This window comes from Dama dama, chromosome 12, assembly GCF_033118175.1.
Source record: "Dama dama isolate Ldn47 chromosome 12, ASM3311817v1, whole genome shotgun sequence".
In the NCBI taxonomy this organism is placed as follows: domain Eukaryota; kingdom Metazoa; phylum Chordata; class Mammalia; order Artiodactyla; family Cervidae; genus Dama; species Dama dama.
Window position 1 is genome coordinate 82800441 of NC_083692.1, and position 15761 is coordinate 82816201.

A 15761-nucleotide genomic window follows, 5' to 3' on the forward strand; every position below is an offset into this window, starting at 1 on the left:
GATCCTCATCACTCGGTAGCTACTTATCAGGTGTTTTAAATGATGAGCGTATAAAGACCCCTTCTAAGACTAATTCTTAAGATTTGTGGACTTGGTATTTTCCCTTTCTCACCATCAAATCCATTTCTTTGACCTGGCCTGTTAGACTATATTTCATGCTATCCTTTTAAGACTGCTGCCATGAGTTATCTGCTAGGAATTGAAGTGTAATCCTGTTGTTTCATCCGAAGTGTCACCATGGAAGCCTTGAACAGTGGAAATCCTCAACTCCAGAAACAGGATGAACCAACTTGGAAACCTGTAAAGTTAACTGGGCCGGGCCAAGGAGAGGTAAGTGTTGAATTTTGTTTTATTTATCTTGTATGCAAAATAGGTGCACACTGTTTTGGAAATTACTGTTCTTGTAGTTAGAACACTTCATTTACTCATTTACTCCCAAGTGTTTATAGAAAAAGAAGCCATGAGTTAAGTCTGTTATACTCAGGAATACTTCAGGCAGGGAAGAATGCCTACAAATCCAGATTATATTTACAAAAAAGGAATTCTAAAAGAAAAGAAGGCAATTTATGCAGGTGACTTTGGTGACGTATTATGGCAGTGAAAAATGACTTCCTTGGCTATGGAGAAGAACAGTGGATTTAGCTTCGATTCTTATTCTTTGTCCAGAGTAATGAATATGGATTGCTTTTGGTTATGGCTGTCACTTCTAGTGGAAAAGGCATGGGGCGGGAGGGGATGTTTCAAGAAACTCATGAGCTCTCTGATGTCTTTCATTGGCATCATCTCCCAAAAAACCAAAACAAAACATTGTTGTGTTATTTGTTTTATCATTTGGTCAAGCAGGTTGCCAGACCGGCCCATAAAAAGAAAGCTCGAATGGCGCGGACGCGCTCCGATTTCTTGACTAGAGGTACTTTTGCCGATGGGGAGGGGGATACAGAGGAAGATGATTACGATGACATTATTGAGCCCCTTCTCTCCCCTGACCAAGCTTCTCACTCTGAGCTAGGGCCTGCACCCAGCCTGGGTCAGGCCTCTCACAGTGACTCCGAAATGGTAATTTTATAGCAGTATAAGATAAATAGGCAACAAGCAAATCTGATGGAAATAGTCTTTGCTAATCTAAAGCTAACCTTCACAGCTTCTTCTCCATATATAATGGTTTGTACGTGGGAAACCTCAGTGAACACAGCAACTAAAGCTAAACCTTAATTTAACAGGACTTGGATTAAGGGCACTTTAGCGCAGTATATGTCAGTTAAATCATAAGTTAGGCAAAAAATATTAAAATTACTTAGCACTAATGTAGAAGTTTTCTGTGTTCTATCTTAAAAGTTTCTAGAACAGGAGCCTCAAACTTTTTTTGTAAAGGGCCAGATATTATATATTTCAGACTCAATGGGTCATACAGTGTCTGTTGGAACTAGTTAATTCTGCTATTGTAGAGTGGAAACCACTGTAGGCAGTAAGTGAACATAGGTGCATGGCTGTGTTCCAATAAAACTATTTACAAAAACAGGCAATGAGCTTTATTTGACCTGCTAGCCATAGTTTCCTGATCTCTCTGTGGTCTAGTGACTAGAGTATATGTTAAATAATCCAGTAGCTTTTAACTGAAATAGTATTCTCTCATTATCTCTCTCTCTTTCTCTCTTTTTTTTTTCATTTAAACCTGCTTCCCCTCTGCATTTTTTTAGTAATAAAAAATAAACATGAATTTTTTAAAAATGTAATGAGAAATGCTAAAAATATCTTCCTGAACCAACCCAGCCAACTAAAAGGCTGTAGATAATGTGAATTTATATTAATCACAAATTATAACATTAACATTATATTTAAAATTGCATAAATAAAATAGCTTTATTATCATATCTCAGCCCAAATTAGGTACACATAATTTGATAAGTTTGAGTATATTTATGGATATAAAGTGTTTGATTTTGGAATTGGCCTGGAAAATACAATAGGAGTACCCTGTATGCCTATTATGTACTAAATGTTATCATTGAGGAGGTAGAGTGATAGGCATTTTATTTCCATGCATATCCTTAATTAAGTTTAGTCTCTAGTGTTCTTTTGTAGTGTCTGTTCATTATGGGAGGAGCATTTTAGGATGGTCTTCTGTCGACGCATTCAATATTTCCTCTTTGAATGGCTTTAAGCTGTCTCGGGGGCTTCTCTGGTGGCTCAGGTGGTAAGGAATCTGCCTGTGGTGTGGGAGACACATGTTTGGTCCCTGGGGCGGGAAGATCACCTCGAGAAAAGAATGTCTACCCACTCCAGTATTCTTGCCTGTAGAGTTCTATGGACAGAGGAGCCTGGCTGGATCATGGGGTCGCAGAGAGTCAGACACAACTGAACGACTAACACTTTCACTTTTTTTTAAAAAAAACTTTCAGGCTGTTTGTGCTGAAGACCTAGTTAGTTAAAAGTTATCGTTACGTTCCAGAATAATCTCATTGTCTTTATCTCTTGTTGGAGATAGACCCAGTTTTTAAATGATAATATGGATATTCTAAGGAAGAAAAATTAAAATCACCAATAAAAATACAAAAATGCACAGCCAGTTATCTAATTAGACTAATTAAACTGAGTAAAAGTTGCTCAGCCTGTATGTTCATTAATATATCTAGTTAGAACCAAAGGTTTCTCTTCAGTGTAGGATTAAATTTCTCCACTTTGGAGATGGCCCTATTTTTGATTTATAATTATTGAAACGTATTCTGTCATATGCTTAGTTGGTTGAAGATGAAATTATGTAATGGAGCAAACTAATTTTAATGAAAAAACACTGCTATATATTTCTAGTATAAATAGGGAACATACGTAAATTATTCTCCAGTTTTTATTTGTCAAAGAATTTAGCATTTGTAATTGCTGTTTTGTTCCTGAGAGTTTCCTGTGATACAAACCTTAGTCCTTTTGGTGGTAGAATTCTTTCTGAGAACTCTTCTTGAGATGAGCCAAGAAGCTGGGCTTTCTGCTTGGAGCATTCAGTCCCTGTAAGGGTCCCATCTGGCAGTCTGCCTGTGATTCCGTTCACCTGCTTGACGATCACTGCATGCCAGTAGTTGTAGAGCGCCCTCCTGCACAGTGTACCAGTCACCTCTCCAGCTTTCTCCCTGTCCTATATTTCATCCCTAGCTGTTTTAGGAGTAGGTTGTGGTGTTTCTTTCTGGTGGACACTTGCATGAAGAAGCTTTGCTTTCTCTAGACTATGCTGACAGATACTTATTGGGGTTGGGGGTGGGAAGGGTAGGGACAGTTCTAAAGTATGTTTATGTTTATCTGAAAATATGCCATGTTCTAATGTTATCTGATATTGTGAAAATGAAGACTCATTATTTCTAACTGAAATCTACTGAATTATCAAAATCTGAATATCTTCAGGGTTGTAAATGGTCTTGATTTTCTGGCACATGATTTTTTTAAAAGCTGGATAGTTTTTATTTTCTGGACAAAGTGGCTTAGTGACTCTGACATTTGCTGAGGAGTGTGCCATTCCTCAAGGAGGCCATCAGCTGACCTTTCCGTGGGTGAGATCACTGATCCTAATGAGATAAAAACAGTTAGATATGCATGCCCTCAAGGGGATTTGATAAGCATTACCTCTGGAGTTGACAAATGGGTAATTAGTTGTTGCCTGCAGTGAAGGAGTGGAAGTGGGAGTAGTGGTTTCTGTCTCTATGACCTTGGTTTTGTTTTGTTTTTCTCTGCTTTTAACTCTGCCATTTGAATAACTGTTTAGGCTCTGTATGCTGCTTTCACTGGGTTTTTATACACACCATGGTGGCTCAGAGGTTAAAGCGCCTGCCTGCAATGCAGGAGACCTGGGTTTGATCCCTGAGTCGGGAAGATTCTCTGGAGAAGGAAATGGCAACCCACTCCAGTATTCTTGCCTGGAGAATCCCATGAACAGAGGAGCCTGGTGGGCTACAGTCCATGGGGTCGCAAAGAGTCAGGCATGACTGAGCAACTTCACTTCACTTTTCACTTTATGTTGGTTTTTACCCAAGAACAACAATATATTCTGCTAAGCAACATTTTAAAGATAGCTTTCATATAGCTTATTATTTAGTCCCTGAATCATATGGATGGTGAGTTAATAAAATCATTTCTACCCCTTATTTGTAGAATTGATAGAGGTAACAGAGTTTTCTCGTGTAGTTTCTTCTGCCATTCCCTACACTTAAAGCAGTCATCTCCATGGGTCTGACTCCCAAACAGTTCTCCAGAATTTATTGTCTTTATCTCCTGTATGATAAAACTGAGTTTTTCATTTTCCCCCACAATTACTGTACTTCTTACCTTCCTATTTCTGTTTGTATTTCTCTGAGATACTCTTCACTCCTTATCTGTGTTGAATTTTCCTTCTCTTTACTCCACAGAAAACTGCCAGAAAAAAAACCATTGATCAAGCATGGCTAAGTCTGTTAGCTTATTTTACAGTAAGGGGAAAGCTATCTCGATTAGGTCTTAGTAATTTTTAAGAAAGGGGAAGTCAGGAAAGGATATTTATAATATTTTAGGACCTAGGCTAGTGATTTTGAGATGAGTATTGCAAGTTGGAAAACTGGTGAATTGAACAGTTTATGGCATAGAAAGTTTAGATTGGTGGCCCCAAGACAGCAACTTATTGCATACACTTAGTATTTACTTATTTTTTTAACATACTGTTTTCTATTTTATATTGTTTAATTTCTTCAAGCCTGTTAGGGCTCTCTGGTTTTTAGTTTTGTTATTCAGATTTTCATTAATTTTTCTTTACCCCCCCCTTTGACTGTACCTCTCAGCTTGCAGGATCTCAGTTCCCTGAATAGACCTTGAACCCCTGGCCATGGAGTGAGATCCTAACCACTAGGCCACCAGGGAACTCCCTACACTTAGTATTTATATGTGTATTTTATTCCCCCCCAAAAGTCAGAGGACAGCATTGCCACTTTCTGCTGTTTGATTTGGTAGAATTTTCCTATGAAACTATCTGGGATTGGTACTTTTTTGGTAGCGTAAGTTCCTCTATTTCTTCTAGGAGAATTAGCCTTTAAAGCTTTCTGTCTAATAAGGTCAATTTTGGCAACTAGTTTTTTCCATTTCATTGTTCAGATTTACTTGCATAGAGGTTTATAAAGTAGTCTCATGATTTAAAAAAATTCTGTTTCAGTGGTTATTTCCCTTTTGTCAGTTCTTATTTCATAGATTTTTTTTTTCTTTACCTAGTTATTTGTCTATTTTGTTAATTTTTTCCAGAGTAATAGGATCTGGTTTTATTTATCATGTTTCCTTTTTTTTCATTCTCCACTGATTTCTGTTTTTACCTTATGTTTGTTATTTATTACATTTTCTTTTGGTTTACTGTCTTATTTTTCTAGTCTTTTGAGTGAGTAACTTTTCATTTATTTTTATTGATGCAGGTTTTTAATGCTATGAATTCTCCTCTGATCACACTTCAGATGTATCTCATTTATTTTAATGTGTAAAGGCTTGATTATTTTAAAGAAAATCTGTAATTTTAGTTTATATTTCTTTTTTTTACCTGAAACTTGTTTAACAGAAATATTTTTTAGTTTTCAGATGAAGAGCCTTTTTGTTTTTAAATCTTTGTTAGTTTCTAGTTTTATTGTATTCTGATGAAAGACTATTTATAATGCTTCTGTTTGATCAAATTTATTGGTATTTTCTTTGTTACTTAGAATATGATCAGTTTTTATGAATGTTCCATGTGCATTTTTTAAATTGAAATATATATGATTGCAATATTATGTTACTTTCAGATATACTATGTAATGATTTGGCACTTGCCTACATTTTGAAATGAACACCGTCATAATTTTAGAGTCATCAATCCCCATACAAGGTTATTATAGTATTGCTGACCATATTCCTTGTGCTCCATACACATACCCATCACTTGTTTATTATTGAACTGGATGTTTGTATCTCTTAATCTCAAAACCCACACCTCTTCTTCCACCCCTCTTCTTCCACCCCTCCGTCCCCCTACTCCCTTCTGGCAACCACCCATTTGTTCTTTGTATGTATGAGTCCTTTTTCATTTTGTTTTTGTTTTTTAGAATCCACATGTGAGAACATAACACTTTTTGTCTTTGTCTTTGGCTGATTTCACTTAGTAGAATTCCCTCTAGATCCATACATGTTGTCTCAAATGACAAGAATTAATTTTTATGGCTTAGTAATATTCCACACACATATGTGTGTATTTATATATATACCACATCTTTTTTATCCAGTCATCTACTGGTGGGCACTTTGCTACGTCTATAACTTGGTTATAATAAATAATGCTGCAATGGACATTGGAGTACATATATCTTATATTAGTGTTTTTTTCCCTTTGGATAAATATCCAGAAGTAGAATTTCTGGATCATATCATAATTCCACTTTTAATTTTCTGAGGACCTTCCATACTGTTTTCCATGGTGGCCATACCAGTTTACATTCCCACTAATAGTGAACAAAGGTTCTCTTCTATCCATATCCTTGCCAGCACTTGTTACTTGTTGAAAGTGTGTTTGATAAGGTGTATTCTCTATTCAGAGTGTAAAATTTCAGTATACATGCATAATCTCTACCTTACTGATAATGTTATTTGTCTTCTATATCATTATTTTTTATCTGTCTTATATCAGATGGATGTTAGTGTCATTCTTGTTACTCATTGTGAATTGTACCTTTTAGTATTAAAAATTGTCCTTTGTCAGCTTCCATGTTTTTTTGCTTGAATTTTACGTTAGTAATATCACAGCCTCCGTTTTCTTATTATTTCCATTTGCCTAGAATACTGTTGTTCTTCCTTTTAACTTTAGCTTGTCTGGATCCTTTTGTTTAGAGGTGTGTTTTTTATACAATATAGTTGGGCCCTGCTTTGTAAGCCAAATTAAAAAATCTTCCCCTTAGTAGGTGAGTTAAATCTATTCATGTTTATTGATGAAAGTCAGAGATTAATTCTCAACTTGCAATTTTGTTATTATCATGGTAAATTTGCTGTCTTTGTTTTTTTCTTCCTCTTTTATTTTTTAAATTTCTTTTGATGTTTAGCAAACATTGTGTTCTTGTTCTGTTGATTGTTTACTTTTATATGTAACTTTTTAAAAAAATGCCTTTAATATTTTTAAATATAATCAATAATACTCTAATTAGTAATTTTTGAATGAGTAATATTCTTACCTATTGTGACACAACTATTGGTGAATTATTCTAGTCTCTATTCCCTTCTACTCCTTTCTACTTTGTCAGAATATGTAGTTTATACAACAGTTCTTTCACCATAGTCCCCACCATTGTTTTTGTCTTAGATCTATGATTAAATGTATTAAATTATCACTTCAAATATTTTGCAGAAGTTTCCCTGTTTATCTCTTGGTTGGACGAAGCTCTTCCCTTAGATTACTCAAAGGGCCTTCGATATGGAATTCCCTGAGGTCTTTCTATGGCCTTGATATTTGAAGGGACATCTTGGCTACATATAAAGTCCTTGATTCATATTTACTTTTTCTGAGTTATTTGAAAATGTTATTTTATTATTGTCTTACTTTGTTTGTTATTGTCGGTAAGTCTATTGCCAGTCTAAATCTCTTGCCCTTATAAGTTATTTGATCTTTTTACGTGCAGACCTTGAGAATTTTTTCTTTAAAGTTTAGTCTATGTCTTTAACTTGATCACTACTGATTAATTATCCTGTATATCTAGATTTATCAGGTCCTGTATCTTTTGTCTCTATCTGTAGATGGTTTTGATTTTTTTCTTTTCCATTTGATATTCTTTTTTTTCCATTCACCCTACTTGATATTGTTTGCTAAATTGTCAGAAAACATGAGCTGGTATTTCCCATTTAGCTTTTTTATTGACCCAAGTGCCCTTTACTTTGGATTACTGTTTGAACTTCATGGAATTTTTAGTAGGTTCTTTTATTTATCTTAATGAATCTCTGAGTAATATGAATGTATTTTTGTATGTTTTTAATGGACGTAATTCTAAAATAATTCTGTAATCTGAGTTTTAATTATAGTGCTGTGATAATAATTACTTGGTTTTAAAGTCTTTACATATGTAATTATTACAGACTTCACAGCGGTTTTCTTCAGTTGATGAAGAAGCAAAGCTTCATAAGACCATGTCTCAAGGAGAGATCACGAAGTTGGCAGTGAGACAGAAGACTTCAGATTCAGATATAAGGTATAAAGCATACACTGAAAGTTAATAGGGGTAATAGAATTTTATTTACTAATAGACTATAGCTAAATACCGAGCATCTTTATAAAAGCATAATTCATAGAGCAGCTATCAATTTCAAAAGTTTTGAAATTCATTTTTCAGCAAATACTAAGCACTTACTCTGACAGAAACAAACAGTTCAGATATATATAGTAAGCTTTGTCTTTTTATATTTTTAGCACTGTGATTTGGGCAAAATCTTTTTTTTTTTTTTTGACCACACTCTTTGGCCTATGAAATCTTAGTTCTCTGACCAGGGCTCAAACCCACACCCCCATGTAGTGGAAGTGCAGTCTTAACCACCAGACCAGCAGGGAAGTCCCAGGCAAAGTCTTAACATCATTATATGACTTAGGGTTTTTGGTTGTAAAAGAAAAGACATTAGATGAGATGAGAGTGAAAATATTTTCTGGTTTTGGACTTGAATTCTGCTCTGAGTTAAGTGTTTTACAAATGGAACTGGAAAAAGCTTTCAGGAAATAACTGTTCTTTTTAAGAAAGTATATGAAGTTTTTATTTATCAAGAGTATGTCTTTGTCCCTTATCATATTATGTAAGGCAATTGGGTCCTCACTGAACACTTGAATATCACATTGAATATCTATCTGGTTCATAACCCCGTTAAAAATCACTTTCTCAATGACTGTAGAGGCATAATCCAAGGTAACCCAAATCTAGAGCAGATTATGCTGGAGATGAAAGTTTGAGAATCAAAATATAACATAGTAGAAAAATATACAAGTGGAGATAGAAGATTAAATATATAAATTTAATTTCCACATCCTCCTAAAATAACCTTTACAGGACAAAAGCAACAGCAGCAACAAAGCAACAGGAGACAGAAATAATAAAAATGTGGAATCCTAAAGGTAAATAGACAAATTTAAAATGTCTTAATAGATAGGAGAAAGCTAAATCTTAAGCCAACTGAGAAAGAAGCATCTGACTGGCTGATTTTCCCCAACCCTAGCAGAAAATAGGAGATATATTTTCTGGAAAGGATAAAACAAAAGATTTCTGCACTTGGAGGTAACTAGATATACTTGAGGATTGAGGTACATATTTGGAACCGGGGGGATTTTATGAATGTTTACATACTGAATGTTAAGATCCCCCAAATTTTATTCTGTATTCAGCTCCCATGTTTCACATACTCTCTAAGCAGATGATTCAAAGAGTCTTTGGGACTTTGGTCCAACCCTCAAGAAAAGACCTAAAGATATTGGTATGAGCCAGATAACCCTGCAAAGGGCGACCACAGTTTGGAAGCCCCACTAATGCACACTAGAACTTCCAGGCATGTGAAAGTGAAAGTCACTCTGTCGTGTCCGACTCTTTGCAACCCCATGGACTACAGACCATGAAATTCTCCAGGCCAGAATACTGGAGTGGGTAGCCTTTCCCTTTTCCAGGGGACCTTCCCAACCCAGGGATCGAATCCAGGTCTCCCACATTGCAGGCAGATTCTTTATCGGCTGAGCCACAAGGGAAGCGCTTCCAAGCATGATCACCACACATTTGAGGAGCCATCTTAAATGAAAGAAACTAAAATTAATGGATAAAATATAACTTGGAAGAAATAAACTATACAGGGGAAAGAAAACTTCAAGACAGATACATAAAACTATCAATAGATCTTCTGCATGAAGAAATACAGCTATAGTCATGAAATTAGAATAGTTGAAATGAAAACATTCATAATAAAAAAAGAGCATTTGAAAATTGAAACTGCAATAGCATAAAGAAGTCCAAAGCATGAGAAAGATAGTTGATATCTCTCAGAAATTTGAACAAAAAGACAAAAGGAAAGAAGAGGCAAGAAAAGGGAAGAAAATTAGAGGAGCAGTTTAGGACATCTAGTGACTCACTTGTAAGAACTCTGGAAAGATAAAACAAAGAAAATGCAGAGGAGCAAATCATTAATAAAGTAATTCAGGTAAATGTCACAGAATTGAAGGACTTGAGCGTCTAGATTGACAAGGCTCAACATAATGAATGAAAATAAACCCATACCAAAAGACATGTCATCACAAAATAGTAGAGACAAAAGAAATCTCCATTATGATCCTGAAAGTAGCTTTACAAATGGTGGTTGTACAGCAATCACAGAGGGAACCGTGCCAGATTAGAGCAGGTTAGAAGGCTCTGGGAAAGATTTCTTTAAGAACATGGAACTGATGGAGTACCTAACTGTGTTTCAACATATTGAGAGGAGATATTCACAAATGGGGAAACACTTGGAGGTGAATTGAATGTAGAAAAATGAGCAAATATAAAATAAAACATTAACTCTAAAAAATATGGATTATATAGGGTACTATATGCCTCAGTTGTGAATATTATTTACATAGTAAAAAAGGTGAATACTACTAAAAAAAAAAGTATATTGACCTAACTAAAACTATGATATTCTGTTGGGGAGAATGTCTCTGTGTGTGGAGGGTATAGAACTGGAGTGTTAGGATGTGCTTAATTTATTATCTGTGGTCACAAGTATGATAGCAATATAAGTTTCGTGAATATTAAAAGAACCATGTAAGTAAATTCTAAAGGGTTGTTTAGGGATCAGAAAAGGGATAAGAATAGCAGGGAAAAAGCTATCATTTGTAATAAGCTTTGTGGAACAATTTCTTTTTTTACCATATAGATGTATAAGTTTAGTAATATGCTATTTAAAAAAGAGGGCACCATGAATAAAATAAAATTGACTTCCAAAGCAGATAGACCTGATTTTAACTTCTGTCTCTCTCAGCCCTCTGAGCCTCAGGTTGTTCATGTATAGTTAGGATAAAAATACTCATTTATCATGGCAGTTGTGAAAAGTAATCATTGTAAGTAAGGCTCAGTGCCTGGCTTCTAGTAGATGCTCGAAAAAAATTTCTTTTTTGGTAGACAAACATATAAAGGAACCAATACTCAATGTACAAGTAAGCCTTCTAGTACCGAGTTAGGATACATGGGTCAGTAAGCTGTTACTGTCTCAGGATGTTTCCTTGATGTATTTGATGGGAGAGTATGTAAGTACTAAGAATGAGGTAATGTTGCATAGTAGGTATGATCCTCCACTTTGTCACTCACTGGCTGTGTAACCTTGGGAAAGTCACCTGATATTTAAACCACCAGTTTTTCACCTGAAAACTGTTTATGGTTTGAATGTAAATTTGTTGTTATAGGTATTTAAGGTAACTCTATACAAGTACTTATGCCTGGAGCATAAGTACTTACATGATAATATGATTATATGATAATAACTGATATAAATGGTGGTTTTGTTAACGTATCTGGATCTCATTTCTGTTTTCAAGATGAGGAGACTATCATTTACTTCCTAGATGAAGTTTAACTGTACAATTGAAGATTAAATATGACCTAAGCTTAACTGTGAAGGTTAAATGAGTTAATTCACATGAAAGCTGTTTATGTAACTTACAGTGATACACAAATAATGTCAATAGGACATGCTGATTGCCATTTTAACTTTTTTTTTTTGTAAACAGACCTCAAAGAGCTAAGATGAGATTCTGGGCCAAAGGGAAACAAGGAGAGAAGAAGACTACCAGAGGGAAACCTGATACCCACTCAGAGGTTTCAGCATTCTTTGCTGGCTCAGATATGATTCCAGCTCATCAGTTTCCAGATGGTAAAAATGGACAAAGGGTGGAGATTGTCTTCATAATTTCTGTTTACTCATTCTGAAAGTTTACTATCCCTCTAGTATTTGTAAGAGTAATCCTCTTGGCAAGATATTCTAGTGAGATAGGACCAATATTTTAAATCCTTCCTTAACTAAAAGATAATTATAGAATTACATTTTACCTATAAGAGCAGTTTCAAGGAAATACAGCACCAAAACAGTGAAGTAACAACGTCAAGAACAATTGTGAATTTTTGATTAGCCTCAGTTTTATATATTCCTAGTAAAAATTAATAAGATAATAGCAGCTAATATTTGATTGTTTACTATGAAAAAGGCACTGTACTAAGCATTTTGGATGTATTAACTCGATCCTTACAACCATTTTTTGAGGTTAGTATGATTATTTTTCCCACTTTACTAATGAGAAAGCTGAGGCACAGAGAAGTTATTTGCTTATACACGTATAGCAGTTGTTAGAACTGAGATCTGAATTCAGGTGATCTGGCTCCAGAGTCCGTATTCTTAATTGTTGTGCTAAAAGGTCTACTATATGTCAGTTGCTAGGACTTTATAATGATAGCTATTATTTTAATTTTGGGGCATCAATCATAGCACATAACAAGTACCCAACAGTTAGTTCATCTGTTGATATGGTCTCTCTAAATGCTAGAATTACTAACTCTCCAAGGATTCCAGTAATCCCAACATCTGAAGATTAGCCTTTTCTCTCCAAGCTCTTTGCTCAAGCATGTATGAGTGTTTTTAATTACTATGTAAAGATGCCAGCTATCTTCAATAGGGGGGATATACATCAGAGGTGGCTATGTGGTAATGAGTGGGTAAAATACCAATGAGTGGGTGAAATGTCAGTATTGAATAAAATAGAAGTAGGCCCTAGGAAAAAAATTATCTCTAAGTAGGAATAGAACAGACCAAGTTAAAATAAGTAAACAAAACTTGTCACATCTAGGCTAAGATAAAAATAAAGGGACAGAGGATAAGATAAGATCAAGGGAGGAAAGATAATCAAGTTTCACAGAGGCATGGATCAACCAGAGCAGAAGCACCTGTGTGTCAGAGGGAAAACTGGTAGAAACTTAATTAGAATCCTGTTTTTCTGTCTTGTGACTTTGCTCCTATCAGTTTGCAAACTGGTATGGATAAAACCAGTGGTAAATTAAGTGACTACTACAAGTTCAGTTTGGAAAATTTGGAATGCCTACGAGGATCCATTTCTTATGTTTTATCTGTTTTATAGTAGTCATTCTAAATTATTCATTTTTCACAGTTATATCCTCTACTGCTTATTTCCAAGAAGGAATTAGGAAATTCTTTGAGTGTTTGCTTAATAAGGATACATGTGTAAAAATTAAAATTGTACCTTTTTAGTTTGAGTAAAGATTTATTAAGTTAGCCCTTGTTTTTAAGGCTGAACTAGGATTATAGACAGTTTCTTTAGTAACCATTATTTCTTTTAGTATTAAGAAAGATATTGTTTGTTAAATGAAATAACTAGATACTTGTATATCTAGGTTATATAATGGAATTAATATCAGTTGACACCAGTTTGAATATACTTGTATCCTCTCTATATCTTCATATTTCTTATTCTGGTGCCATATCTGAAATTTAGTTTGTCTCACTTCCTGCCTATTGTGGCATTTAGCATATAGAAGCCTACTTGTTTCCCTTTATTATCAGAATTAAGCTTTTAGATGGAATGAGGATATACCATTGGCCAAAAGATAAGGTAAATACATGTGAGAAAAACAGGTATATGAAATGGGACCAACATTCTCATCAAGCCCCAGGTAGGCATTGGCAAATCCAGTGTAGTTCTAGCTTCCAGTGGACTACATGGAACCAAATTTCTCTGGTATAAACAATTGCAGAAAAAATTTGTTGTGTTTTTCCAATATTATATACAAAACTGGTTCAGTCCAGGAATTGTCTGAGAAATCAATACAATTTTGGGGAAAGTATGCCTATGAAAGAAAGTCCTAAATAGTAAAGAGACCTAAGCAGAAGTGAACCAATTGAGTTACCTTGCTCCCTAAATAGAGGTTGCCAGGCTAACACCAGATATTGTCACTAAAACATTTATGGCTTTAGACTATAGTAAAGAAATAATACTAATTATCAAGCTTCACTGACTTATTGGATTTGTATAAGCTGCTTGTTCTTTCAAAACAGATGTAGTAAAGCTCTGACTGGGTTAGCAGTCAACATTTAACATCCTCGTGTGATTTGTACGCTTCTTTTCTTTGGGATTGAGATCTTTGGAATCCAGGCTTCAGTTGTATACAACACTTCCATCCAGGTTTTCAGTATCAGACCTCATCTCTTTGGATACCTGATAGCATTTCTCATTGGAAAGTGATAATTCTTAAATAAATTTTCAGTACAAATGTACAATCTGGATTTATTGCCTAACTGCCTGACCCCAAACATTAATGTTACTTTTCAGATATTTACTTATTTCCTTTAGTGACTTACTAAAGGAACTTGAAAAGAAGGTGTGGAGATTGCAATATTTTTACTAAAAAAAATTTTTTTTGGATACTCTATCTTGGTTTACAGAATTATCTCATAATCACCCAACACCTCCTTTGAGTCCGGAATTGCCTGGGAGTTGCCGAAAGGAATTCAAAGAGAACAAAGAGCCTTCTCCAAAGGCAAGGCGCAGGCGAAGTGTGAAGATCAGCAGTGTGGCTTTGGAGTCTATGCACTGGCAAAATGACTCTGTCCAGATTATAGCAAGTGCTAGTGATTTAAAAAGCATGGATGAATTTCTTCTGAAAAAGGTATTCAGGCCCCTAAGCAGCTTTGACTGTTGAATGCTTGTGTATCAGGATATGCCCCCTAAAGTATGTATGCTTCATAAGTTAGAGGGTCTGTTTCTTTATCAGAAATGTGCAAATCACAGGATATGCATGAGTCAGACTGGGTAGACAGAATTTAAGGTTTTAGGCTTTACTTTTGACTTCACTTTTACTGCAGCTGTCATGTTGCATTCCATATGTTAAGATGAGGTTTGTCATTGTACACTTCGAGTTGTTTTCCTGGTAGCAAAACTATTGAATTATACAATATTAGAAGAGACCTTAGAAATTATATCATAGTAATAAAACTTTGGCTGTCTAGTCAGGTTTTTATCTGGGTCCCATGATAATTTGCCCTTTCAGGATGGTCATTGTTGAAGAAACAATATGTGTCCAATGTGGCATTCACTTCTTTTCAATTTAGTTGATTGTGTACAAAAACTCTTTCTGTGGTCCCCAGATGAATGACCTAGATAATGAAGACAGCAAGAAAGACACACTAGTGGATGTTGTATTCAAGAAAGCCCTGAAAGAATTTCGGCAGAATATCTTCAGCTTTTATTCGTCTGCATTGGCGGTAAGTTGGACTGTGTCAGGAGATATTCAGAAGTTCAACATATGAAAAATTTGGCAACACCATACAAATAATACAGGGCCATGTTCAACTAGAGATTTCTCCAGTGTCTTCTTTTAGTTTTAGGGATAGATACGGAAAAGCATACTGATTGACCTCTGACTAATAACACCCTTTAATTTCCTTGAGCAGCCTTTTTCCCCCTCTTATGGGTATATTTTCATCTTCTTAGGATATTAAATTCAAATACTCTAGCTATGATTATTTTTCACTCAGTGGCTCTCTATTTTTGACCTCTTGTGATCCTTTTAGCTCTGGATCCAGCTTCTAATTCTCATTTATGTTGGAATTATTATACTTTTTTATCCTGTGGAATTAGAGCAGTTTATGTTTAATAATCTCTGTGTGTGAGTTTTTTTTTTACTTTTACTTTACTTTCATATGATTTTTGTGTTTTAGAAAATTTATTCCTGGTGCTAAAGTATATAGTAAGT

The 15761-nt window shown here is 35.0% G+C and overlaps 1 protein-coding gene across 8 annotated transcripts in view; it reads left to right on the plus strand.

Moving 5' to 3' along the window:
* Window positions 1–15761, plus strand: part of MYO9A (myosin IXA) — a 239522-nt gene that overhangs the window by 177356 nt on the left and 46405 nt on the right. For 4 of the 8 annotated variants that reach the window (XM_061157939.1, XM_061157938.1, XM_061157940.1 and 1 more), the window contains 6 exons: window positions 231–330; window positions 841–1056; window positions 8083–8195; window positions 11732–11874; window positions 14452–14675; window positions 15154–15270. In XM_061157939.1, the coding sequence (XP_061013922.1) occupies window positions 231–330; window positions 841–1056; window positions 8083–8195; window positions 11732–11874; window positions 14452–14675; window positions 15154–15270 (913 nt within the window). The remainder of the gene's footprint in view (window positions 1–230; window positions 331–840; window positions 1057–8082; window positions 8196–11731; window positions 11875–14451; window positions 14676–15153; window positions 15271–15761) is intronic. The other 4 variants (XM_061157937.1, XM_061157945.1, XM_061157942.1 and 1 more) reach the window with 2 other exon arrangements.